General features: G+C 35.9%; 1 protein-coding gene across 1 annotated transcript; it reads right to left on the bottom strand.

Annotated features, from left to right (window-relative positions):
- Nucleotides 1–209: 209 nt before the first annotated feature.
- Nucleotides 210–25,286, bottom strand: LOC120629660 (protein shuttle craft). The gene is made up of 17 exons (XM_039898659.1): nt 25,160–25,286; nt 23,554–25,054; nt 22,391–22,567; nt 21,696–21,915; nt 19,693–19,856; nt 18,089–18,293; nt 17,097–17,221; nt 15,536–15,663; nt 14,494–14,647; nt 11,830–12,026; nt 11,133–11,257; nt 10,209–10,394; nt 9,284–9,373; nt 8,670–8,868; nt 7,832–7,984; nt 5,969–6,111; nt 210–4,784 (listed from the first exon to the last, which is right to left on the bottom strand). The coding sequence occupies exons 2-17, from the start codon at nt 24,923–24,925 to the stop codon at nt 4,652–4,654; spliced, it is 3,771 nt and encodes a 1,256-aa protein (XP_039754593.1). The 5' UTR covers nt 24,926–25,054; nt 25,160–25,286; the 3' UTR covers nt 210–4,651.
- Between the last annotated feature and the right edge of the window lie 2,002 nt (nt 25,287–27,288).

The raw sequence follows: 27,288 nt of genomic DNA, 5'->3' as shown, positions 1-27,288 counted from the left end.
CTATTAAGTTAATCACGCTGAAGATCCATAGCAGATCTCCACCAAATTTTATTTGAGGTCTTATATTTAGTGAACGCTTTACTCGCTCGGTGATCGGCCTCTACTTAAGCATACGAATCGGATACCTGTAATAAATCCTAAGGCTAAAAATCGGGCATATATTTTTTTTGTTTCTACATTTTTCAGTTTTATGTAATAAGGCAACCCTCTAATGCAGATAATAATTTAATTTGATTTATACAATCGATATAATCGACTTCTAGAAATATATCGAAGGGTGAAATGTGGAGGAAAAAATTTGACGTTTCGGCATATCTACTAGGTTAAAGTTTTGTTATTATAAAATCGGTCCTAAAGCCTCACTTTTGATCATTTCAGAAGAAATATTCATTATTAAAGGGAAGAAAATATAATTTTTTATAGTATTTTAACTTTTTGAACGGAAGCCACTATTAGGTAATTTTTTTCACCTGAAATGCTTAAAAATGTAGCCTTTCACCCACGATTTATTTTCTAGATATAATAAATTTCTTATTCTAGGTTTCTCTTTCTAATTAAATGATTACAGGTTTTCCATTAAACACCTATACATTTAATTCACCTACTTCTTTGTGCTGAACACATTGTTTTAATACTAGGATGCTATTATAAATTAATGGAAATTTATAATATAAGGGTCACGTGCTTAATCAATGTATTAATAATTAATTAATATGATAAAACCAAGTGAATATCCTACCATAACCAAAATAAGAAAAAAAACTGCTTATAAATCTATTAGTTCACTGCTAATGTTTTTGTAACAAATTTGTATGTAGGAAATGACAGGCGTAGGAACATCGCTGGGTTTTGGGTGGGAGTTTTGACTTCCCTCGGAAACGGTCCAGCTATGGCTGTTCTGTTTCCGGATGGGTTGCGATATGAATAATTCTTACTACAGAAAAATGTAATGAAACGATATAATAAAATAAATGGTTTCGAGTGATTATAAAAAATAACAAGGAAGGCCGAGAGTGAGTGAGTTTTGAAAACGTTTTTCGCCCGCCATCCTTCCAACTAAAATTATCTATAATAGGTTATTGCGAATTTAATGCCAACTCATTAACTCATAAAGCCATACTCATATTTTATGAAGCTTAATATTATTTTTTAGCTTAAGTGTAATGACCAAGCATCGAAAGTATCGTAGTATTTTGTCATATCAGTAATCAGGCAAGTTTTTCACGAAATCCCTGTTTTATTATTTCCCCGTAACATAAATATTCATTATCTTGTATACAACATTTCAAATACTAAATGTGAATTAAAGAATACATGGCTTAAATATAAACAAATTATATATTAATGAATATAAGACTTTATTTAACTTCAGTGCACGTATACCTATTATAATTAGCATAAGGACAAACCAAATACAATCTTCGATCCATAGTTTACTGGGTGCACTGTCGGGCGTCAAAATATGAATTCACTCACTGATTTTTTTTAATTAAAAAACCCAAAGCAGCAATGAAAGAATCGGAGTATCCTATTTTAGCTGAAGACATAATTTATATTATAATAGCGGCGGCCTGCGGTAAAGTTTGTAGACTGTTTCGTCACGGGGAACAACGCCCTGGGGCGCAGCTAGTATAAATCTAATATCAAGTAAGTTTGCTGTGTGTGGTAAACCATAGCTACAGTTTCATTTATTATTATATTAGTAGCATTCAATGTTTTTGAACACTCGACTCGAAAATCTGCTGCTCTGAGGCCCAAGTCTACTATTGCAATTGTGTGTCAATGGTCGATCAATGACAAAAATTACTTGTGAAAAAATAAATGAATTAACGTTTGTTATTATTAATATACTATTTTCCAAATAGTAGTCGAAGAAGTTTGTTTGCAACATGTTTCCGATCATCATGGACCCTTTTTTTTGAGCAAAAAAATAAACATAATTTGTATAAACACTTGGAGAAATTCTATATTTTGTCCAATTGTTTAATATATTTTATTTCATTAGTCTGATACGACTAGACTGACAGAACTGTAATAGCAGACTCGGAGCCCAGATATAGTGCGTTATGGATCAAAGAATACAATAATTTACAACTTTTGTCAGCAACAGTTTTAAGTTCACCGGAAAATATGAATGTGCAATGCACTTTTATACAAAGCCATATGAAAAACGATGCGATGACAAAAGTTGCATATGTGAAAGCGCCCTAACTTTTCCTTTTTTTTTACCTATATTTTTAAATTTTTTGTATAAGTTATTAAATGACTAACAGTTAATTTCTTACATTAAATATTATTAGGGAGTTATTCGTTTCCATAAAATTCAACATAGCCCATTCAAACAACAAATACACACACTTAACAATAATCTGCTATTTTTTTTAGATACTGGCTTCACTGCTCTGCCTTTTAGCTAGCTTTCTTTAAACTCTTAATATTTTTATAAATTACAGTTGATGAGGTTAAATCCTTTGAATACCTTTTGGCTACATCATCGGGTTCGCCTTATCCACTCTTTAAAGTTTACAAACACTTATTACATTGTATGATACGACCATAATAAGCGATTGCATACTTACGCAATATTTGATTTACTTCGTTCGATTGTAAAATCACTGGTGAGAGAAAGAGAGAAAACATTGTATAACTACTCTTTAACTAAAGAACTTTTATTAGTAAGGTCCATAGAGTACAGACCTGATTGAACCTAAGGATAGGATTATTATATATATATATATTGTAACATATTTCTAAAATATTATTATTCATATTATACCCACTATGTTATTTTTAATCTTTCAACGTCCACATAACCAACCCTATTTTGAACAGATTATTGTTAAGTAATAATAACACAAATTATGTACGTACATACAGCCTAAACATATTGTATATTTCATTACACTAACAATAAAAATATATATATAAAATTGACACTATTTAACCTTCGACTTACATGTGATGTCAGATTGAGAATGTTTGTTACTTTATAGTCGGTACCATGCGACTGCGTCCGCATATAACGTCTGATGAGTCTCCCATACAAACTTAAGTCCGCTATTCAAAATTCAGAATTCATTTATTTCAACTAAGGGAGGTATTTTTATAAATCCCGAAACATGTAACTTACTACTATTTCAATTGTCAACAAAATAAAAATTTTCATCGATGTAACTTAATAAAATGTTCATCCCATATTTGACCCCCTATCGCTTGGCGGCTCATCTTCGGTAGGGTGGTAACTAGCCACGCGGCCGAACATCTTACGAGAAGCAGTCTGGCATTTTATATTTATGAATACTTAACTTTCTCATACTGAGATCACGCGTAAGTCTTCTTTTAAGATAAAGACTCAGATTAGCGCAACATACTCAGGTGTAATGTTACCATTCCGAACACTTTAGAAATAGCACCTTTGTAAGTTCAACAGAGCATTTATACTACGTCGTTGTACCAAAAGTTTATTTAAATATAATGACCCAAATAAAAAAAAAAATGATTTTCTGACATCGTTCATTACGGTCATATTTAGCCTAGCCTTTACGCGGCGATACCATGCGTTTATAAAAACATATGCCCGTTTGGCTGTCAAAATTATCGTCCGACTATACGACGTATCGTTAGTTTACTCGAAAACTTATTTAGGGGTACAAAATGTGATACCTGCAAACATTAGACACAAATAAGTTTGATTAATTAATGGATTTTGCACACTGTGACGACTCGACACCAATTCAACTTACATAATGCATTGAAATGCTTGCTTTTTCGTGAGACTTACCACTGGAATCCAAAGTCAAGACAGGGGCAGGACTTTCAATCTTTATTCATTTCACAGACATATTGAACACCTAATATAACGGATGTTAGTGACTGAGTGATGTTTCAACAGATTTTATCAGTCGACAGTTGAAGTTAAAGGTGACACGCAAAGAAATTTTTTTGTAAATATGAAACTGTTCAGTTAAGGGATTCTTCTGCGATTGTCTATGAAAGGCAAGGTAACTTTCACCCCCTTCATAATATGAATCCAGTGATATAATAATAAAAAATGAACAAATTTTTCACAAAATGATAAAGTTAACTGTTTTAAAAGAAATAATTATAGGTAACATTAATGCAATTTCAATATCAAAAATAAAAAAAATAGTAGTAATTAATAAAAAAATGGAGGGAAAATGGTGTTCGGGGTAGATTTAAAGTGTTGTTTTAAGTGTGCAAAACCATCAATACTTATGCCGACATTTCAAGGTCAGTGCCGTCGTTCAACATCTTTGCTACTTTCGTCAATGCATTTAAAAGAATTAGAAGTTTATTAGAGATACTCTTCTTATCATCATTACTACATTACTCATCATCATTACAACAACCGATGGATATCCACTGCTGGACTTAGATCTTTTGCAAGCATCCAAATTTCACTTGTTACTAGCGTCAACTAAGCGACTTGCTTGATATCTGTCTTCCTAACGTCATATTTTTCGGTACGGGGTCCATTCATAATTCATAAGTTTGCTCTATCTTCAAAAGGGTCCTTGAGCTTTGTGCCATTGCCACTTCAGCTTCTCAACTCGGCGAGCTATTTAACCCTTGTTTCTTCTACGGATCTCATTCCCTTGCCGTGGTATACACTCATCTGGTCTCAATTGAACTAATTGTCGGGCGGGTTGTCGAAGTAGTCTATCTTCGTTTCCTGCTTTTGCTCCAGTTTGGGTCCCTGTTTGGGTTGACTGCGCGCCGCCCACGCGTTTGTCGATGTGAGCGTGGCCCACCCTCCAGAGGATCTGTAATATACAAACATTTTAAATAATTATTGTCTATATCTGCACTAATATTACATGGTGCCGCGTGGTGACGGCAAAATAGAAATACAGTTATCACCATACCTCTTCTTCCCACGGGTGTCTTATGAGGCGATTAAGGGAATCTACTATTTTCGATGGCCGATTGGCGCTGTGGTGCAAGGCTTCGATTCCCATCAATGGAAAATGTTTTGTGTGATGAACATGGTTTTTTTTTAGTGTCTGGGTCTTTATGTACATATTATAAGTATTTATATAAATATATACTGATAATAATTATTAATAAAAATATCCATCAGTTATCTTAGTACCCATAACACAAGGTACGCTTACTTTGGGGCTAGATGGCGATGTGTGTATTGTCTTAATATTGTTTATTTTACTCGCAAACCATTACCACAGAGCAACACTTCGGAGTGCATACTAGGAAAACTTACTCCAAAATGCCGTCCTACGTCAAACTTTTGACAAACATATGCCCGTTTTCACTAACGACGAAATGCAGTGAAATGTTTTTATTTGTATGAATATGTGATGAAATGTTCTTAACAAAATAAAAAGTCGCAAAATATCCGGTCAGGCAACCCCAATGTATTCTTAAATTTTTGATACGGTAATACGGCAATTGATTTTAGGATTGCATTGAATATTAATTTTCAAATTCATGGCATTTATTGAACATTAATCTGTTCTTGTTTCGAGTGCGCCTTGGAAATAAATCATTAACTTAGATCTTGCTTAGATTAGAACGAGGCAATACCTAAATAAGTAACGCCTAAGATAAACATCCACAGTATCACCTGAGAGTTGGTAAAACATTTCTTTTCTATAAACTTCGCCTAAGTATTCCATATTATTAAATTATAATATTATTAAATCCATATTATTATACTATTTAATCCTTTCCTGATCCTATTCATTCTTTACGAAATTCCGTTTCCTTTTTTAAAAAACTAAGTTTTTTTTTTAATGTAAAAAGTTTCCTCGTTTAAAAAAAAAAGTATAAATAAGAATAACACTTGACCACAGAATAAGCAATTGACAATGGTTCAATCGCTCAGCGCGCAGAATCATTAAACCAAAAAGAAGAAGAACTTCGCCTAAATCATTATGCATTCGATATAGGCGATGCCTCGGTTTAGTGAAAACGAGCTATAGTCACTTACTTAGAAGCCGATGTTGTCAAGGGCGTAGCTGTAGGGGCAGTTTGGGTATGTTGGACGGGGGTCCGTAGCACGGGCCCGGGGACCTTGCGTTTGCCCGCTTCCCGCGCAAGCACTTCCAGTACACTCATTGCTGGCAGCCATGACTGAAATATAAAATATAGCTTTAGTAAATCGTCAGAATGCCTAGCGTGAGATTTTCCTCCTAATCGATCGCGTGAACCTTACTAGCTATTGCCCGCAACTTCGTCTGCGTTTGATTTTGTTTTTTGATGTGGCATTAAATTTAGTTCTAGATAAGTATTCAGTATCGCTAAGCTTTAAATGAGGGGTTTGCTGCTGTCCGCTGAGTTCTGACCTCTATCTCCAACCACAGGGCAAAATTAAACACATATTATAACCTCTATAGTACAATAATAATTATTTAAATCGGTTATAATTTGTCGGAGTTATGGTGTAAAATCGTCAAATACTTTCATCCCCTCTCCCAAAGGAACGGAGCTTAATGTCGGGATAAAATGTATCCTATATTACTTCTAACACTTCCAAGAATATGTGTACAGAGTTTCATGAGGATCGGTTAATTAGTTTTTGCGTGAAAGCGTACCAAACAAACTTACAATGACATTTATAATTAGTAGGGATACGGAAGTAGGGATTGATTAGTTATATAGTTTTAGACATTTATTTTGTGATGCTGTTATATTTAAAATTTAACTAATTTTGAAATTATTTACAATAAGCTTACTTAGCACACAACGTGGAAAATTGGACAAGAAAAATGTATAGCTGTTGGTTTTCCTAAATAAATAAACTACGATGTGTATGGAATCTAGCGAACGCCATCTAGTGACAATTATGTGCCAAGTGTAACCGTTTGCGCTAAATGCCTGTCGCGTGGGAATTAAGGCTCTCATGTCTATTATAGTTCGGCAATTTTTTTGTAGTCTTTAGTAGCTGGTTCTCACGATACGATTCTAGTTGAACAACATTTGTTGCTCTGAAAACGAATGTGAATGGACCCAAATATTCATTCAACGATGGCATTTTAGTCGCATCAAAAATAAAAACACTCGTGCTAAGTAATGGCGAATGCACTCGTAAAGACGACTTGCACGATGACAGATTCAGATGAGTGCAATCGCTTTCGATAAAAGTTGAAAGTACCAAACTATAGGTGAATCGATTTTCAGTTTCAGTTGCTCAATTAAATTCAAACCATGTGAACCCGGTGTTAGGCGCCATGTCTCGCGACATAGCGCTACATTTGTCCCCAAGTCTATAAATATTTGTCAGGGCAATAACTGGGGTACATTTTTTGGATAGTGCAAAACCAATCTTTAAAGAGTTAGTATTTTACCCTTACCCTGCATGTATATTAAGGAATTGTGCCTATTTGTAAAAAAGTATGGACATTACTTTAAAACAAAAAAAAAACAGCAGACGAAGGATTGTAGGCGTGATAATAAATTAGTATGGCCCAAAGTAAACCTCACTTTATATAAAAGAAATGTTTATTGTATGGCAATAACAAATTACCAAATACTTTAATTTAAATTATTGTGTTTCTAGGTGTTTATTTTGGTTTTGGTTTATATTATTGAATTTTAAGTTGATATTGTTATTTAATTTCACAGTTTTGATACATTAATTTTATAAGTAAAATTTTATTAAGGTAAAATTATTTTATAATTAAGGTGTTATTATAATTTGCATGCCATAGAATAGCAGATTTTAGCACGGAACATGTTATGTTTTATTATAGTATCAAATTTGTTAACCTGCAATCACGCAAATAAAGATTGATTGAATGAATGAATTTATTTGAATTTAAAGGGCTTGAAAATAATATTTATAGAGGGATACCTTTTCCTTATCCGCGGTGGCGACGACGTTCCTGTTCGGCTCCGCGTCGTAAGCTACGCTCTCGCAGCCGAAGTGTTCACAGAGCTCGTGTATGAACTGGCGCTTCTGACGGTTCATGGACGGGAACGAGTGCGCTCGGGTCTTCTGTTTAGACTGTAACAAAGATAGGAATTTATCTGAAAGGACAGGACTAAATATAGAATTCAGGAAAAAGTTTTTACTAATTAGATATCGTCTACAAGATATATTTTTGGTTCAACTGTGATATTTATTTGATTCAGAGATATCTCTGAACTGCAATAAATTGACTGAGTTCTCTCCCCGGCACAGAACTCCAACTCTTCGGATTAATATGCGTCTTAAGCAATTGAAAAATATCACTTGCTTGAAAGGTGAAGGAAAACATTGAAAGGAATGCTGATAGTTACCCATGACCTCTAGTTGCTGGTAAACATATCCTATGTACAAGGTTTGCTTGTTCGCTACATATACTACTATAGTTTATATGTTTTGAATGTTCAAGTATTTCAATACGAATTTAATTTCTATATAAATTAGTAAGTAAAAGGACTCGGAATAACTGCGAAGGTTACATTTTACCATTCTTAGAATATTTTCTAAGAAAGGTATTGTGGATGTGCACGGGCCGAGCAAGGCCGAGAATTTAAGGCGTTCTTTAAGAATAGAGTACATGATAGATAATACATGCAGATTACGCCGATGGCTTATAAAAAGCCACTTCAGTTTGTTCTGATACTCTGAGATATGAAAATTTCCTGAGGCCAAATATAAATCGAATAAATAAATTTACGTATTTATATATATAAAAAAAAAATACCTTCTTAGCTAACTGCACTAGTTCGGTGAGCCGGTCGTGCACTTGTTGCGCAAAGGAAGGCTCTCTCGCGGCGGTACTGCGGAGGTGCTCGCTATATCTCGGCGCCAACTTGGCAGATACGTCTGGGTTCCTCAACTGCAATGCCAGGGCTAGGCGTCTGCTGCGAGCTTCCACGTAGCACTCCTCGTCACATTCCAACCTGCAGGAAAACGAGGCAATACTTAAAATAATATACTACACACAAATTTCATTAGAACCATAAACAACAAAATTAAGAAAAACAAGAGATGGTTAATTTTATTAACGTAGTGTCACAATAATTGGTTCTTACGTCTGGTGACGCTTATTTAGCCCAACGGCTAAGTCTAGATATTCAAAGGGGCAATAGCATTTTGGGTCCCATGCCCATAAGTGAACAGTTAGACGGCTTATATTTGCGCCTGAAATAACACCGGTAACCACGCTTTTAAGACCGGAACACAGCACTGCAACAAGGCTGCTATTCGGCTGAAATAAGTGTGGCGCTGAGGAGGTCTGTCACAAATATAGTAATTCTTTTCCCATAAACAGCAGAAAAAAATAGTTTATTTAAGGTACAAATGAGAGATATTTACGTTTTAAGCATGGAGCCTGGACGTTGTACATCAGTTAAATCAACAGTCCCACCTTCTTGCATCTTGGAAGCTGCTAATGTACTTATCAACCTGTCAAGACAAAAACATTGAACTTTTAAACTTTTATATTCGATGCGCCTTTATTGTAATATACTTTATTTTATCATATATTTAAATTCAAAAATGTTTTATTCATGAAGACCTTCTTCATGAATAAAACATTTTTGACTCACGGTAACACGGGTACTTATAAAGCGTACATACATATAACATGTTACCACTAATGTTAGGTGATGGTGATAACTACATTTGTTAACTTAAAGTAACGCCTAAACAAAGGAGATTCCTAGGCACACTATCTTTCACCTATCGATTTTCACTAGGCAACTCATATAACCTAACTTATGTTTCTTGCCACAAGTTTCGTATTTTGTATGTATTATATTATATTTTTCGTATGGATTTAAGTTCATTAAAAAAAAAGTGAATTCACATTTATTTATTAAGTGTCAGTTTACGAAATTCCTCATTAATGGCGCCTAACGTCGTTAGTCTGCATTTATAAACAAATAAATAAATAAATATACTACGAAAATACACACATCGCCACCTAGTCCCAAAGTAAGCGTAGCTTGTGTAATGGGTACTAAGATGACTGATGAATTTTTTTATGAATAATATACATAAATACTTAGAAAATACATATAAACACCCAGACACTGATAAACATTCATGCTCATCACACAAACATTTTCCAGTTGTGGGAATCGAACCCACATTCGGCCTTGGACTCAGAAAGCCGGAATTTGTGAAACGTTTTTTTATCTAGGAATCACCTAAATCGTGGAGTTCGACGTAGGCGTGTAAAAAAACCGACGCTCACACGCAAATCGATTGAAATGATGATGATTATTAATGGTCTTACTTGGCGAAGTCTCGTGCGTTATCGCAGCAGGCGCGCTCGGCCTTGCGTCGGCCACAGGGGCACGTGACGCACACGGGGCGACGGCACGACGAGCCGCTCGGGCACGTGCCGCCTCCGCTGGAATGGCACGCCGCCGAGCACGGATGACCACAGCTTGGCCGCTTCTCCATACATGGCTGGGTGCATCTGAGGATAACATACATTACTGTGAACACACTGATAACGTGTGAGATTGCTCAGAGTGTAAAAACTGTTTAAATCCTTATTTTTAGAAATGCTAAAGTGTGCTCGTTTCTTTGTCATTCCTTCACGCCCTAGCAAAGCGAATAATCAAGTCGATTTTTGGCATAGAGTTAGTTGAAAGGACGGAGAGAAACATGGGCTACTTTTTATCCCAGGAAAATTAACGTCTCCGGGATTTTGTCTTTTGGAGTTGCTTCATAATTCTTTTAACTTGATTAAGAAAGCGTTTGTCTTATTTTTAATCACTTTGATTTCAATAAATTAAACAGTAATATAAATTAAATTTAAATAATAATAATTAAGTAAAATGAAGAAAAAAATTTAATGGCTTTTTGATCTGGTTCTATTTCTTATTGTTTGCCGTATGGGCATTGTTATCATTCCTCATCAGCAATTAATAAATCCGTAGAAATAACACTATTATTAATAATTAGATGATAATCATTGAATTAAACATACAGGCTTCTCATTCAGCCATTATTGTATGCAGGGCATTCTGTCCCCAATTTTCCCAATTAGAGGTACTGATAGTAATTCTTTAGCTGCTAAATGATACGAAGCGTATTTTCGAGAAACCAATTTAAAGTGGAGTGGTTTTTGATCATTCAGTATTAGTATACAAGGTTTCTGTATGTTCTTGATTCTGTGACAAATACATATTTTTTTTTAATTTTGACTTACTTTCCAGCTTCGCAGGAGCCCTTGTGGCAGGTCTTTATGCAGGTGTGTTTCCCGCACGGTAGAGGCTTGCCGCACGCAAGTCCGCACGAGAACTCCTCTTGGGAACATGGTATGGTTGTACGTTCCTGGAGACAATTACCATTTTTTTACATATCACATGACAGATGGCCAAACATGAGCGCAGTGGCGTGCACAGGGTTTTTGACCAGGATATGCATAAAGTAGGTACATGTACAATACGAGTTATATAAAATAATTTGGGTATGCAGTGCTTTTGTGCATGTAAAAAGTGCACGCTACGAGATAATTATCTCGTCTTAGTTTTCTGGGATGAGACGAGAAAATGGGTAGACATAACTGTCTAATGGCGCATGACGTACTTTGAAAAAAAAAAGACGTTTTTTTTACAAGCCTGACGCGAAGACGGTCTTTATTGAAAGGGTCGCAATGATATTATACAGATGCTCAGGGGCTGTCTGAATTAGCGAGCGATCGAAAGGGTAAACCTAACCTAACGCCTTTGAAGAAGCAATCATCCCACCCACAAAAATATTTCCAGGGCTATGCTACACTCTATGCTAGACTCAAGACGCTACGCTGGTCGGTCGTAAAAACATACCGCAACCAAAACATCAAGTTTGTATTCCTTGTTGAAGAATTTATTAAAAAAAACCTTCTGTATGTTTGTTATACAAACCTCATGTCTTCCGTAGCAGGATTTGGTGGTGAGCACCACACACGGTGGACAGTCGCCGGAGTGGCAGTTGTGGTGTGGTGGGTGACCGCAGGGCCTCACTCTTCTGCAGGGGAAGTTACATGGGGGCGGCTTTGTTCCGCATCGGACTGGTGGTAGAATCACTTCCGTACCACATTCGCAACGTAGCTCGTCGAAACCTGGATTTAAACATTTTAATTAATAAAAACATCTACTATTATGAAAATCTCTTCTTTAGATTCGCTATCTTGGACGGTAAAAAAATTATTATTATTAAATTCTTTACTTCACACACAAAAACAAAATACTAAGAAACACATTTACAAATAAAAAATAATAAAAAAACTAGTTTAGGTGTGCAAAGGCGGTCTGTCTTATTGCTAAAGCGATCTCTCCCAGACAACCTTTGGCGATAGTAGTTTTTGTAAGGTACGGGTTGGTGCGGCAATAAAAATTTCTACCTACATAAAAATATTGCAAACTAAACTACATGGTATAAATTCTTATACTATACACATATAATTATTATATATAATATATATTGTTCATACATATAATTATAATAAACTAAATACATTACATACTATAACGCTAAATTCATTTTGTGACTGAATATAGAAAGGATTTGCGAAAAATTCCCGCCTCAAGGCTAGTTAAAGTATGTCAAGGAAAATAGCGCAATCGATAAAAGTTTGGATGTTATTGCTCTAAAGTGTCACACCTTTTATTGAAAAACAAAATTGTTGACTATAGTTAACTTCAGGGTGTCGGTTTTTCGTGACGGTGTGCGCGCTCATAGTAAAAATTTACTCTCATCATTTTCCCCTAACGCGCCAATAGAAGTATAACTTCAAAAAGAACACCCAGCTAAGTTTGTTGTGAGCTTTTTTTTAGACCAGGACGCGTTTGAAACCATGGTAGTTTTAGTTTTAAGTTAACGAATATGGTATCGCCATCATCTCACTGACATTGACATTTTTCATGTACGCATCATAAGTGCCACCTATTGGACTAATTAAAAAATATATTTTTTGACTTTGACTTTGACTTTCACAGGTATCCGAGTCTAGTTTTCGGGTCTCCCTATTTAAATGCCTACTTCGGCATTAGCTTCTTCTTGGCCCTATCCCACGTTATGTGGGGTCTTCTTATAACTTGAAGACAGACTTGTTATGGTCTTGCCATATTTTTAACGACCGACCGAATGTCTGATGTGACTAAGGAATGCTTTTGTTTGTGGAATAACCATGACCATTCAGTTAAAGGGGTAAAGTTGTATTTATTCCTAAAGTCAGTAAGTGCCCTTGAGCATTCACATGATATTGGAAACCAAAAATGCTAATAAAGCGAAGGGTTCAGGCTGAAATTCAAGCACCAAGTATAATAATAAAACTTAATTTAGTATTTAGTATCATTATTAGGAGGATTCCTAAATTCCACAGTCCTGGGTAACTTGTGATTAAAGACATCCTGGGACATTGGATTTGGACTGGACACGTGGATTTAACAAACGCAAGGATCCCAATGTCCATCGCTCAGCTTCTTGCTCCGCTATTTCAGTTAATACTTTAGTTGATATGAATATACGGTGTATATTTTCTCGGTGCGCCCGAGGAGAGACTCCACTCATACTCACATAGCTCAAAGGATAAGGAGATAGTGTCCGTGGGCGGGTCATGACTGCCGTAGGACTGATGGCCAAATTTATAATGAATGAATTTTCCATTCATGATAGTCATCGTCATCATTGACAGTCCACAGGCGTCCACTGCTGAACACAGGCCTTTCCACAAACGCGTTATCACTCACACTCCACCTATCTCATCCAGCCACTTCCAGCAACCTCAAGGTCATCTGTCCAGCGGGCTGGAGGTCGTCCCGCATTGAGGTTACCGATTCTCGGTCACCACTCCAGAACGCGTCTTTATTTATAAATGTATACTTATGCACTTATTTTGAGATATTCATTACAAGATAATCAGAGAAGATATTCGTAAAACTCACATAAATATCGGATTGATTTTCCGTCAAGTGTCGTGCAGTTTCACTCGCATTTAGTGCCGCTGAACAGCACAAATGCACTGCCCTTCGAACGCAGGTAGCGGGAGGGATAACATAACATGCGTTTGGAATATTCTTGGCGCTTAGTTTTAGAAATATTACGGTATTCCATATTAGGGACCTATTCGATAATTGGTACCTTTCCCGTAATGTATATTACTTATTTACTTTTAAATTGAATGCTGCACTATCCCGTTTTTGTTTACTTAACAACATATTATTATATAATTAAAAAAAATATATATCAAACCATTACCCGGCGATTATGAGAAACGGTTAAGGCCGTAGTCCACCAAGCTGGCCCAGTGCGAATTGGTGGACTCTCACCAGAGTCCACCATACCTATGCAGGTTTCCTCACAATGTTTTCCTTCACCGTTGAAGCAAGTAATATTTTATTTACTTAAAACGCACATAACTTAGAAAAGGTGCTTGCTGGGATTCGAACGCGGGACCCCGAAGGTAAGTCGAGCTCATACCCATTTTGCGCATATATATATTTATTTACCTTTTGTTCCGTTTAATTTGTTTTTTTCCTGTATGTGCAATAAAGACTTTCTATCTAACTATATATGAATATACTCACTGACTCTAGGACAAGGCGCGCAGTGTCCCGTATGACAGAACTCTTCGCAGCGGTGCAGTTGGCAAGACAATGTGCGTCCACAAACCACCGCGCATCTGTGTGACTGAGCGTCACAGCAGACCGTTCTACATCTGTGACGACCGCAGGACAGTTTCTGTGGGAAATAATGAAAATAATAATAGGTTTATTTCATTCGACAATTGCAAAGTAAATCAAAAACAACAACACAATGTAGTGTATCAAGAAAAAAGACTAATGCCCGTTCTCAATAAATCTAGGCATTGCCTTTATCGAATGCTTAATGATTTAGGTGAGTTCAGGAGGTGTTGCGTGATGAGGGCACAAACCAATAGACAATAATTTCAAAAATTGTATTTTTGCGTTCTGTTAGTTATTTGTAACGTCTCCCGTTTATTTCTTTACAAAAATCTTTATTGTACAGACACACAGTAGGTCTACGATTTTATTATTGGATAGAAGCAGGCGTCACTTTGCGGAAATCCATTATATATTATCAAAATTAATCTTAATTTGCTATACTCCGCGAAAAGCAGGAGAATCTGTATGGTGTAATTTATAATTTCTTCAATCCTTATACTCAACACCAAACAGATGTTCGGCAATGTACGCAAGTTTCGCATCGCTCCGGCACTTTACAATGAATAATTAGTTTAATAATTATTCATAGTAACGTCAACATTTCCTGAAGATGCTCCGGTTTCGGAGCGAAACCTGCGTAGAGGTTACATTGCCAAATGTCTGTTTGGTGTGGAGTAGGAGTAGCTTAATATTAATTTACAGTGAGATGGTGATTATCACAGTTATGTAAACATATATGTATGAACGCTTCATAAGTGCCTGTAATAGGCCTACATGAATAAAGAAAATTTGAATTTGAATTAGGATTGAAGAAATTATAAATTACACCATACAGGTTCTCCAGCTTTTCGCGGAGTAAAGCAAATTAAGCTCAATTTTCATAATATACGATTTTATTATGTGTATAGATTTATGCATCTTTATTGATAAAAAAAATACGTACCTTATTACATTTCCTCTGGCACAGCACGTTATTGTACATTTCTGGCAAGTCCGCGCAAGGGACCTCGCGACTGGAATGCCCACAGCGACACTGGAGTAGTGTGTTGTCGGGACAAACGCGACATGCTCCTGAAAAAAATTTATTATATCGAAAAATTTCAATTATATTATAGGGTTTTTAAAAAGAAATTATTATATCGAAAAAGATTTACAAGTCTATACTACAAGAGCTTTTAAAAAAAATAAGGAGGTTAAAACTCGTCGTTTTTTTTTTTGTTTTGTATAAGTATTTGTTACTCTAATGCTCCGAAAGTCATAAACCGATTTTGTTGTAATTTTTTTTTGTTACGGAGCTCGTAAGCTCGTACTATCACGATGCTCCTTTCTGTCACCAAGCAGTAAATCCAATACACCTTACATCGCGTATGTGTTGATATAGCAGACTTTTTTAAACAACTAAAAACCACTAGATAAATATTTTCAACAACATTTTAAGTAGGTGCCAATTAAAATGTAGAAAACTACTTAAATATCTTTTTTGGAATAGAATAGAATAAATTTTATTGCTTTAACTGTGTTCATTTTGTTGGTGTTGTAAGTGGGAATAGTTCCAACAGCTTGCCACTTTTCTGGCGTGCAATTTTCTTATATATTAAGAGTTTATTTTCCATTACTTATCTTAACACTTAAAATTTTAGACTTGAAACACTAAATAAGAACTGTCACAAAAATATTCGTTAATATTCTAATATGCCTTACTCATTAACCAAATTCTTAACCTTTCTTTTACCATGAGTGGTAAATGGTTAAAAATTATTATACCACAAGCATAAATCGCAAATAAGTAACATTTATTTTGAGGAACACATATATTATATTTATATTTCGTACATATATTTATCTTTATATTTTTTGACTCCTTGTTCATTTTAACAAAAATGCAGATTTCCAAAATATATATCCTGTTCACGCTTTTCAGTGGGTAGATTTAATATAAACACATACGCGATTGAATTTATAGAACATCACAGCCATTTTAAGAATATAGGACAAACTAAAATCTCTTAAAATTATGCTACTTCAAACAACAACATTAAAGAAGTGTTAAAATAAATACTACATTATTTATTTAAAAAATTTAAAATGTATATAAAAATTTTCGGAACCGACAGGATTTGAACCTGACTCTCGGGCAATCGATGCCTAAGCGCCGTCACCAATTAAGCTACGGCTCTCCTACCGTCGATGCCGAAATTAGTATATGCCTTTCACATCAGGCTTATAGCGACTGTAGCGTCATCTAGTAGGAAACGTTGCAGTTTCGATCTACTTTTTCAAAGGTCCATATTACAATAAGACACGTATGAAACAAGAGATGACACATTGCTTTTTTTGATAATACCTCGAAGTGTAGGTAAAAACACTAATAAAAATTATAAAAATACATTATTTATATCCATATGTATTTCCATCCGGTACGTAACAAACTACACCGGACACCACGCCCTTCAGACCGGAACACAGCATCCTCCTACTAAGAGCTACTCCATATAATAACATACCTTCATGGCAATTCTCCTTACAGAAATGCTTGTCTCCGACCGGCCCGCAAGAGAGTGGCTTAGCGCAGATGTTGCCACATAACGGTATTGGATCCGTGCAGGACTTGCGTTGGTCTTTACTGATTCTGTGACAAAACAAATACATTTTTAGCAACACTGTAAGCAAGCAAAGATATTTTAGTGATAACTGGTGTACAGAGATCTCTAGACTACACTAAAATGACAGAACTAAATGTCTTATTACATTGTACCTTGTTGAAAATAATAGCTCTGCTTTTAGATAGGCAACTAAGAAAACGAGTTGCACAATAAGTTGGCCAACTAGCCTTATTTATGACGCAATTAGCGAAAATAATAATCGAGCTTAATCGAGGTACATTGTAAGAGGACAATTAATTCTGTCTTTTTTTTGCAGTATAGAGATTTCTGCACAACAGTTATAACTAAAATGCCTTGCTTGCTTGCATTTGCGTTTCATAGTTGCCTATCTTAAAGTAGACCTAATTGCGCGCAGCTATTGGCGCACAAGAAAGAGAGAAATAGCTATAAAGATGTTTCAATAGTTAATTGTTCAGAAAAGATTTTATTTTTATTTATTTGGGACAGAAAACAATTACATATTACAAAAATAGCTCTGAAATCTAAACAAATAAAAGAGGTTTATATGTAATCCACAAAACTTTCCACATAATATTGTAACTAGTAGTAGGGCGATACAATGTAGATACAAGTAGCACTTACTATGACATATAATATTAATTTTACGTACCTAAAGTACCTAATTAAAAATAGCTGTCACAGCAAGTTAATGCAAAAATCTCTAGTGCTACCAAAAAAGAAACAAAAAAAAACAAAGGAATAGAAAAACTAATTTAGTGATTGATAAAAAAGAAAAGAAAGAAATCACACATTTAAGTTAGAAGACTTGGTTTTGCTTGTATTTTTTTTGGCATTAATGACACGTTGAATACCTTCAATGCACGCGCACTTACCTAGTGTGTCCGCAGGGACAGGCGGGCACGTTTTCGGGGCGCAATGGGCAAAGGGGGCACGGGGGCGCGTGGCAGGGGGAGCGGCACACATGGGCGCCACACGACAACACACGCCCGCACGACGACTCGCACGACCAAGTAGAGCACGTGCCGGTTTCTGCTGTGCACGGCACCGAGCGAGACTTGGCGGCCGGGCAGTGGCATACTAAACAATCAAGTTTATTGGCTGTAAGTGTGCCCGCTTTCTTCATCCGATTATTTACGAATTTTAAACCGCCGACGCAACGATGGGGCGTTATGACGTGTCTGTGTGCCTCTATGTGGCATAGTAGCTCCCGAACGGATGAACTGATTTTAATTTTGTCGGCGGCTTGTTACTGGCATACTAAACAAACTTTTTTTTTTTTTTTTGCATCTATGCCTTCACATAGTCATGAAGCCCTGTCAGGGCATAGCAATAACAAACAGTTTGACCCTTATAACTATTACAAATACACGATACCAGGATTCTAATTAGTGTTAGTAGAAATATATATTAGGTGTCAGAATAATTAGTTACTATTAAAGATCGTCAGGTTAATAAATCTATTTTAATATTAAATAATTGCTCAGCCAATTGTTTCGTCATATAATTATGTTAAAAATTACTGTGGTATGTCATGAAAATAAATTGAAATAAGACGATTATTTAATATCATATAACATAGTATTAGTATACATTTATTATTTCCTATTATCTCCTTTTAAAATATACACCCGATTAGATAATGCATGTCGTGATTTTGAGGTCTATAAAGTTAGAAACTCATGGATATTGTAGAAACATTTTATTGGCTGTCGGGAGCTTTTATTCGTCCGCGTTTATAAGGATTTTTAAACTGCCGACGCAAAAACGATGTTTGTGTCTATCTGTGGCATAGTAGCTCCCGAACGGGTTAACCGATTTTAATTTTTTACACATGGTGTTACATTTGCTAATAATGAGTTTGAGACTTGTTCTGGAAGTCTTGACATAGCCTACTTTCGTAGAGCTCACTAATTTTCTTTTACGTCTTCTCGTTTCAGATTTAAAAACAAAAAAGTTTTTTAATAAGATACGGTTAAAACTTTGTAGATATATCGGGAACCGATGATAATACACTTATTTGATAAGATTATTCCATATTCACTTTGGAAAATAAGATTTTTGTTAATTTATATAATGTTCATCTATCGATACTGATTTTAATTTTAATTTCCAACCATTATCTTTAGCCGATTTTAACAAAAAATTATAATGAATGGTTAACTGATTAATTTTGCTATAATAAAATAATACTTTAAGAAAATGTATAAAACGTCCTCTTATATAAAAAAAGCTAAACTAAAAGTTAGATTGTTTTTTTATACCAAGCGTGTTTTTTAGTTCTTTTTTTAAAATTGTTAATTTATTTAGGATAAAATACTGATTGACTGTGCCATTTTGAAATAAATTTGTGCATACTACATGTGTGCTACTTTGGCTCCTTTCTGCTTAAAATATGGTCATTCCATACGATCCCGCACATTCAGTCTTTAATAAGGCCTACATAAAGGCAACGATGCTTTATTAAAAATGCACTCACCTTGCGTAACAGTTTCCGTACAAGGCTCACATGGCCCTTCGTGACAGTCCTTGGAACAGAAATGGACCCCGCACTCGAGTTTCCGCTTACATTCACGTCCGCAAATCTGGGCTAATTTGCTACTGCAGAGTATTGAACGAGTTTCCGCACCGCAACCACATTGCCTGGAAAGAAGAATCTTGCTTTTAACCATTCAGGCTTTAAGGCGTGCTTCGTATTTTAAGCCTGTAATACAAGGTTTGCTCACTAACAATTGAGAGAGTCGTTTTCGAGTATCGAAATACTTGAACATCAGAGAAAAATGGATCATATTCATATTGTATTAAAGCTCAAACTTGCCTACAATTTTGCTGCTAGGGCTTCCTGACACTAATGTGAGTGACATAAGGCCCATTTTATTTTAACGGTATAGAGTTTGACATGCGAAAACGACTCTTCAATTGCGTGCGAGCAAATCTTGTACTAAGGTTTCTGTTTAGTCGTGAACTAAGCGTTAGACAAGAATAGTTTGGTTTGCTTACTAACAATTGAAAGAGTCGTTTTCGAGTATCGAAATACTTGAACATCTGAGTTAAGCCGGCAAGAAACTGCTGAGTTTCTTGCCGGCTTCTTCTCGGTAGAATCTGCCTTCCGAACCGGTGGTAGAGTTACTACAAACAGACAGACTTGATGTCTCAAAAGTGCTTTTATTAGGTCTACTTGAAATAAATGAATTTTGAATCACGTTTAAATCAATAAAAATAAAAAGTATTCAAAAGAAATTCGTCAGATTCCTTAAGCACTAATTTCACCTCCCTAAAACTTCTAACGAATATCATGTTCGGAGTTACACCTTGTACCCCTTCATATACGAAGAAAGATTGGCGACGTTTGTCTCTTATTTAACATTGTTAGAGGGTCAATTGATAGTCAGGAATTACTTACTAAGTTAAGACTTTATTGTACCCTCACGATTATCTAGGCATAAAAAGATTCGGGCCTTAACTAAAACTAAGAACAGATTTAATTAATATGTCATAGGTTTTTCTCGCCTTCTTTGACCCGAAATTGATTTATATGAATAGTGTACGTCGCAACCTATTAGATAAACTGTTGCATATTAGGTAAACTGAATCTTTAGGTATAGGTTGCCGTGTTTTTGCTGGTTTTTACCAGGTACCTTTGTTTGTATAAAACTAGAAACCTGTAAGTTTTAAGTCAACCAATTTTTGAACTGTTCATTAATTACAACTGTTGGTGTTATAATCTATCTTGTAATGAGGCCCGCTTCAGCGGATGCACTTCGACCCTCCAGGATCTTTTGTGCTCTCTTGGTGTTATAATAATAATATTATATTATAATAATACAGTTTTTTATTAGAGGTTTTATATAAACCCATATATCAGCTTTTATATGCAAATAAATCTATAATTAAAAGTATACATTAAAACTTACATCTTGCTGAAATAGTTAATAAACTTATTTCGTATGTCATAGCTTCTTAGTTAATTTTTAGTTCCAGTCTCGGTGAACAGCCAGCCAATAGTCTGAAATAGGACTCGGCATACCCTCACAGACGACCCTAAGGATTCTATTGTTAAGAGTTCCTAATCCTTTTCCAAAAGGATCTCAAGCTCGTAATTTTTCAATTAAAGAATAATAATGACAGCCGATTGGCGCAGTGGGCAGCGACCCTGCTTTCTGAGTCCAAGGCCATGGGTTCGATTCCCACAGCAGGAAAATGCTTGTGTGATGAACATGAATATTTTTCAGTGTCTGGGTGTTTATCTGTATATTATAAGTATTTATGTGTATTATATTCATCAGCTATCTTAGTACCCATAACACAAGCTACGCTTACTTTGGGGCTAGATGGCGATGTGTGTATTGTGTCGTAGTATATTTATATTTATGTATAATAAAAAAAAATCACACTGACTTTTATAACTGTAGCCTTGCAATCTGGACATGGGCCTGGGTGATGTCCAATTATGATTGATTAGTTAAAAAAACCCGTACTCACTTGCTAACGGTAGCCTGGCAAGCTGGGCAGGGGCCTGGGTGACAAAGCAACGTACACGGATGCGGACAATTCCTCGATCTTTTACAGGACCTGCCGCAAGTGTGGGCGCCGTTGGATCCCCTCTGATACTCGGGGTTGCGTACTGCGCCACACATACATCTGTACTCTGCCGGTATATCCTGGTTTGTATTCTGGCAAGCAGGACAACGCCATTTACTTTCTGTAAAAAAATGGACAGTATAGTGTCTTAAAGGACTTTAGTGTCTAAGCAATTTAAAAAAACCTAGCAGATGCCATATGGCTCATAATTCTCCTCAATAAAATTATGCAAAACAAATTAACAAATCAGACTTGTAGTTCCTGAGATGGTCACACTGACACGTACGCACATAAAACCAAACTATTCATGCCATATCGATGCCATATATATGATGAGCTTGGCTCGGTGTTCTTGCTCAAAAAAGGATACGAAGGCATACCACGGGATCTTCAGGTTGCGCCGAAGGGTTTAACTGCCATATCTGCGGCCGTGAATGTTGCTCGCGCATCGCCTTATTTAGCCAAACAAAGAAGTGTCGCTTAGACAGTGTTTGTACAGTCTCTCAAGACGTACAGGCCATTGATATATTTTCTTTTGGAAGATGATATAGTATGATTTTGTAAAATAAATACAATAATAAGTTTTGTGAACTCACCAACCATACTGCTCATGGCCCACTTGCGAATGCAGCGCAGATGCAGCACATGGTGGCAGTTGTTGCAGTACCACACAGGGTCAATCTGCTTCACTCTCTCACAGCAAACCAAACACTCGAGAGTGCCTTTGTCCAGTTGTTCGCTAAGGCGCTCCCTTTGAGTCATCTCTGTGTTAGCTGTAATTAATTATTAGAGAGGTGATAGCATAGTGGTTATGGCTACAGCCTGCTTTTTGGGGCAGTGCAGAAGTTGATCCCCGGGACACTTCTTAAACTTTTCAGAGTTATTTATTTAAATAACTTTATTGCATAAGAAAAAGGATACAAGTGCGGAGTATCCAAAATTATAAACTAGCAAAAGGCAATCTTATCACTAACAGTGATCTCTTCCAGGCAACCTATGTGAACGGAGCCTCTTGAGAGGCGGGAAATAACAATTATACATATACACACTACTAACTATATGCTTGATAATATATAAAATAATTATGATGAACATAATAAATATCTATATATATACAAAATACATACAAACAAGTGCCAGCAAGAAAAAAAGAAAGTAACCCCAGATTAAGAAGCTATTGACTCAAACTTGAATTTCAGCAGGCATCACCTAATCCTTCCAAGCACTTTATCAGCAATAGAGTTATACAAATGTGGAATGTCTTGCCTGAAGATGTAGTGACTGCAGTATCAATGAATCAGATTAAGAATAGACTGGACAAACATTAAAAAGACAAAGAGCACAAATCAGTGAAAGCTGTTTAATCTATTATATAATAATAATAATAAATGTTTATAGCTACAGCAACAGATAATGTTTCCTTGCAAAGGATTCAGAGCACCATCCATAATGTTGCCAATGTTGCCAAAGTTGTCAGAAGTCTACCCATCATCTGCACTTGACCAGATTGATGCATGGGTTGATAATAAGAATGGTTTAGACTGTAGTCCACCACGCTGGCCAGTGTGGATGGAGCCTTTGCAAGCTTTTGGGAGTTATCATACGTTTCATAGTCTCAAGAATTGTGTGATAACAATGGCTATGTCAAAATTGTGTTGTAGAATGAAAGAATTAATACAGTATAACAGTTGTACATGGACAAAATAACTGGCATCCACTTTCATAAAATAATGTTAAGAAGTATAAAGATTAAACCCACCGGCTACATGATTGCCAACAGCTCTATTTTTCCCTCTTAGCGGACTTGATGTATTGTCCTTATATTTTTTCTCCCTGTATTGTAAATAAGAGTTTGCATATTGCTCATCTTCTGTGCGTTCTGGAGCCTTGAGTCTCTGACTGCCAGCATTCTTACGATTCCTTCCAGAAGCTTCTCCTCTTCCAATCCTAACATCTTGACTTTCCTTAGACATTGAGCTATTGTAAAAAGTGCGAAATACATCAGACTCTTTATTTTTAGTCTTAGAGTTGTTTTTTGATTGGCCCCCTTCAAATTCACCAAAATCTGTATCATTTGTATCGTAACATTGATTTTGATCTTGACTTTGGGGATTGTAGTCGCTGTTTCTGTTTGATCTATTGTTATAATCTTGACTATGATCTTGTCTATGGTAATTGGAGTCTTTAAAATCTTGGTTCTGAGCATTATATTCGCTATTTCTATTTGATCTATTGTATTCTTTGTTATTATCTTGTCTGCGATAACTGGACTCTGGAGTTTGGTTGTCAGATGGACGGTTTTTTGGTTTACGATTCCGGCTGTTGTTCTCATAGTCACGATTTGATGGTTCTCTCTGCTGAATGTTCTCTCTAGACTTGTGATTGCTAGGTTCATTGCGGCTACTGGGTTCTTGATTACGGCTCTTAGATTCATGTTTATTATTACGGCTACTTGTGTCTTGGTTTTTAGAATATTTTTGACCATAAGGCTCTAAATGAGAGCTATTCTGCTGTGAACTGTTTGGTCGTTCTCTCCAATTTGTTGAACTAGACGGCTTAGAATAGTTACCTGATGATCCATTTAATTCTAAGTTTGTTAAATTCGATTCTAATGTTGGTTCATTGTTGGGACTAACTGAATTTGTGTTAGAACTTTTAGGAACAAATTCTGTAGCAGTAGGTGTTAGTTTGGATTTAGAAACTACTTCATTAGAGTAATTATTTTGATCAGTCACTTGATTATATTGATTATTTACATTGGTTTGATATACCTCTGCATTATTAGTAAAATTGGCAGTGCTCGATCCATAGGCCAACTCAGCCTGAGGGCTTTGGGTTGTTGACCCATTTTGATAACTGGGCACATTATTATACTGAGCATTAGGGTAGTTTTGATATTGTACATTGTTATAATTAGCAGTATTCGTTGCGGGATTATTAGACATTTGCATTTGCGATAAAAACTCATCAAAACTAACATACTGGCGATTGGCATCATATTGTCTATTGGGATTGGGATTGGTATAGTACTGTTGTTGGTTTGATGAATACTGTGTGTTGTAGTCCCCATTCCATGTATTCGGGGCTTGATATTGGTTGTTATAATTGTACGAATTGTTCCACTGAGACATTATTGGAAGCGAAATATTATGAAATATAACTGAGATTTTCCGATGACTAATTTTGATTGTTTTGGGCGGTGTACGCGTTTTGTGGCCACAGGCCGAGACCTGAGGTCTCGCGGTACCTTTCTTTCCACTCTGAAATCAATATAGAATTAAATTTGTTAACAATGGGGTGATTTTAAAAAGGATTGCAACGACATGTGGCACTTTCCAAATTATTCCACTTATGCACGTACTTACCAGTGGTTGGTTTTGCTGACACTTGAATTTATATAAAAAACAGGAAATTAACCAAAAAATAAACGAAAAGAATTTAGCAAATCAAAAATATAATAAATTTAGAGGACGATGTGACAAGACGAATCGGAAACTGGGGAATGGGGAAGAGGGGAAAAGTCAACGTTGACATTAGGTTCTTTATAATCATAGGTTATAGACAAAAGCAATAACTTTTAAAGGTTCTTTATTGGTTCGATACCTACAGTTTTACGTTGTGATTATATTCTCTTTGGCGGATACTAGCGGGGATTTTCGAAGTTCAAAAATGATGTGTATAAGGACATGACGTCATAATTTTGAATTCGACGTTTCACCCGAGATGGCGGATTGCTTATTTTAAAGTTTTATTTATTGAAAACAACTATCAATCTCACTTCAAATATAAATAAAAATTCGTATTTCATAATAAAAGAGTACACATAGGTTATTATCGTATAAGCATTTACATCTACTATCACCAAACCTTACATTACAACAATACCTTTACATTCTTTGGAAAGTCTATCTAATATTCCTCGCTTGTCCAATAATTCTGCTCTGTCACCCTTTTTCGCCTGACAAGCATATTTCTTGCCTGCCAGACGTCCGTTCCGCAAAAAGTATTTAACCTCACGACCCTCTGATCTCAAACCCTTGTTTTTCATGATGGCTCTTCCGTGGCATTCGTAAACCTTCGCTATAGTTGTCACGTGGCGCCACCGTTTCCGTTCGGAACAGCGGCAACCAGAAGTGCGACAACAATAATACATGAATCATATATCATTAGATAACAAAAATATTTATATATTATGTTACTATCAGAAGCATTTAATTTTACAGCCAATTTTGTGTAAGCCAAGAAACAGCATGATTTGCTACGAGGTTGTTCACTATGTTACACTTGACTTGAACAGCATCTCTAGGTCGGCTGTCTATATCTAGTACAAAGATGCAAGCTACACGCGTGCCAATTGTATAACAAACAAACACCAATTAACCAACAAACAAACAGACAGACACACTTTCGCACCTTTTAGTTCGATTATTAATAAATTAATATCATCGTCCTTCGTTTAGAGATGGACTAATTTGAACAAAAAGCGGTTATTTTACCTTTTAGGCATAGACTCCTCGACATTTTTTACGGCAATGATTAGTAGGTATCTAGGTACAACGTTGTACCTGCAATATTTTGACGTGATCGATTATCTTCGAGGTGCACGCCAGTAAAGCTCTTTATCGGCATAACTTTGTCCGACATAGAAAACGATTGGCTTTTCAACATAGGGTGTGAAACAATTAGTATCATATGACACAAAATTCTAATTGTTGAAGCACGCTTGTACGCAAAGATCACGCGGCTTTTTGTAAAACCGAAACATTTGCGTATCAAGTCGCGGGCAACCGCTTGTGTGTAACAATAATAATTCTAGTAGGTACCACTAGTAACGCTACACGATTTAAATTATACGGATTTGTCATGCCATCTTGTGTGTAGAATCACTTAGGTTCAATGTCATTATTATACTCCATATTACACGCAAAGTATTGGCACACCACTTTGCTAATGATAATTATTATTTTTTTACATTAATGTGCTAAAATAGGAGACGTATTTTAAATGACTCCACCCACCGGGGATCTGAAATAAGGTTCTAGGTTTTATTAAGATATTAAAACCGGTTATAGCCGATTTAGTGCAGACGTAGTTGTGTGGGTCAGTTAGTAACTTAATAAATAAAAGCTGTTGGTTTTGTCTGGTGGGAGGATTCGGTCGTGGGCTAACTTTATTATCGATTATCATCATTATTATCAACGCATTACCGGCCCACCAGCTCACCGGTCTCTTCTCAGAATCAGGATGGCTTAGGCCGTAGTCCACCACGCTGGCCAAGTGTGGAGTGGTAGACTTACTCACATTTGAGAACATTATGGAGCACTCAGGCATGCAGGTTTCCTCAACGTGTTTTCCTTCACCGTTAAAGTGAATGAGATTTTTATTGCTGAATCAACATATTATTACATATTAAAAATTTAAAAAACCAGCGACTCTTAATATGATCCCCTTCCATTTGATCCTCATATTGAGAGAATTGTGAAAAAATAATTTA

Source organism: Pararge aegeria, chromosome 14 (genome assembly GCF_905163445.1).
Source record: "Pararge aegeria chromosome 14, ilParAegt1.1, whole genome shotgun sequence".
NCBI classification, from domain to species: Eukaryota; Metazoa; Arthropoda; class Insecta; order Lepidoptera; family Nymphalidae; genus Pararge; species Pararge aegeria.
The sequence above is the reverse complement of the archived record's forward strand: the minus strand, read 5'-3'. Positions and strand labels throughout refer to the sequence as shown.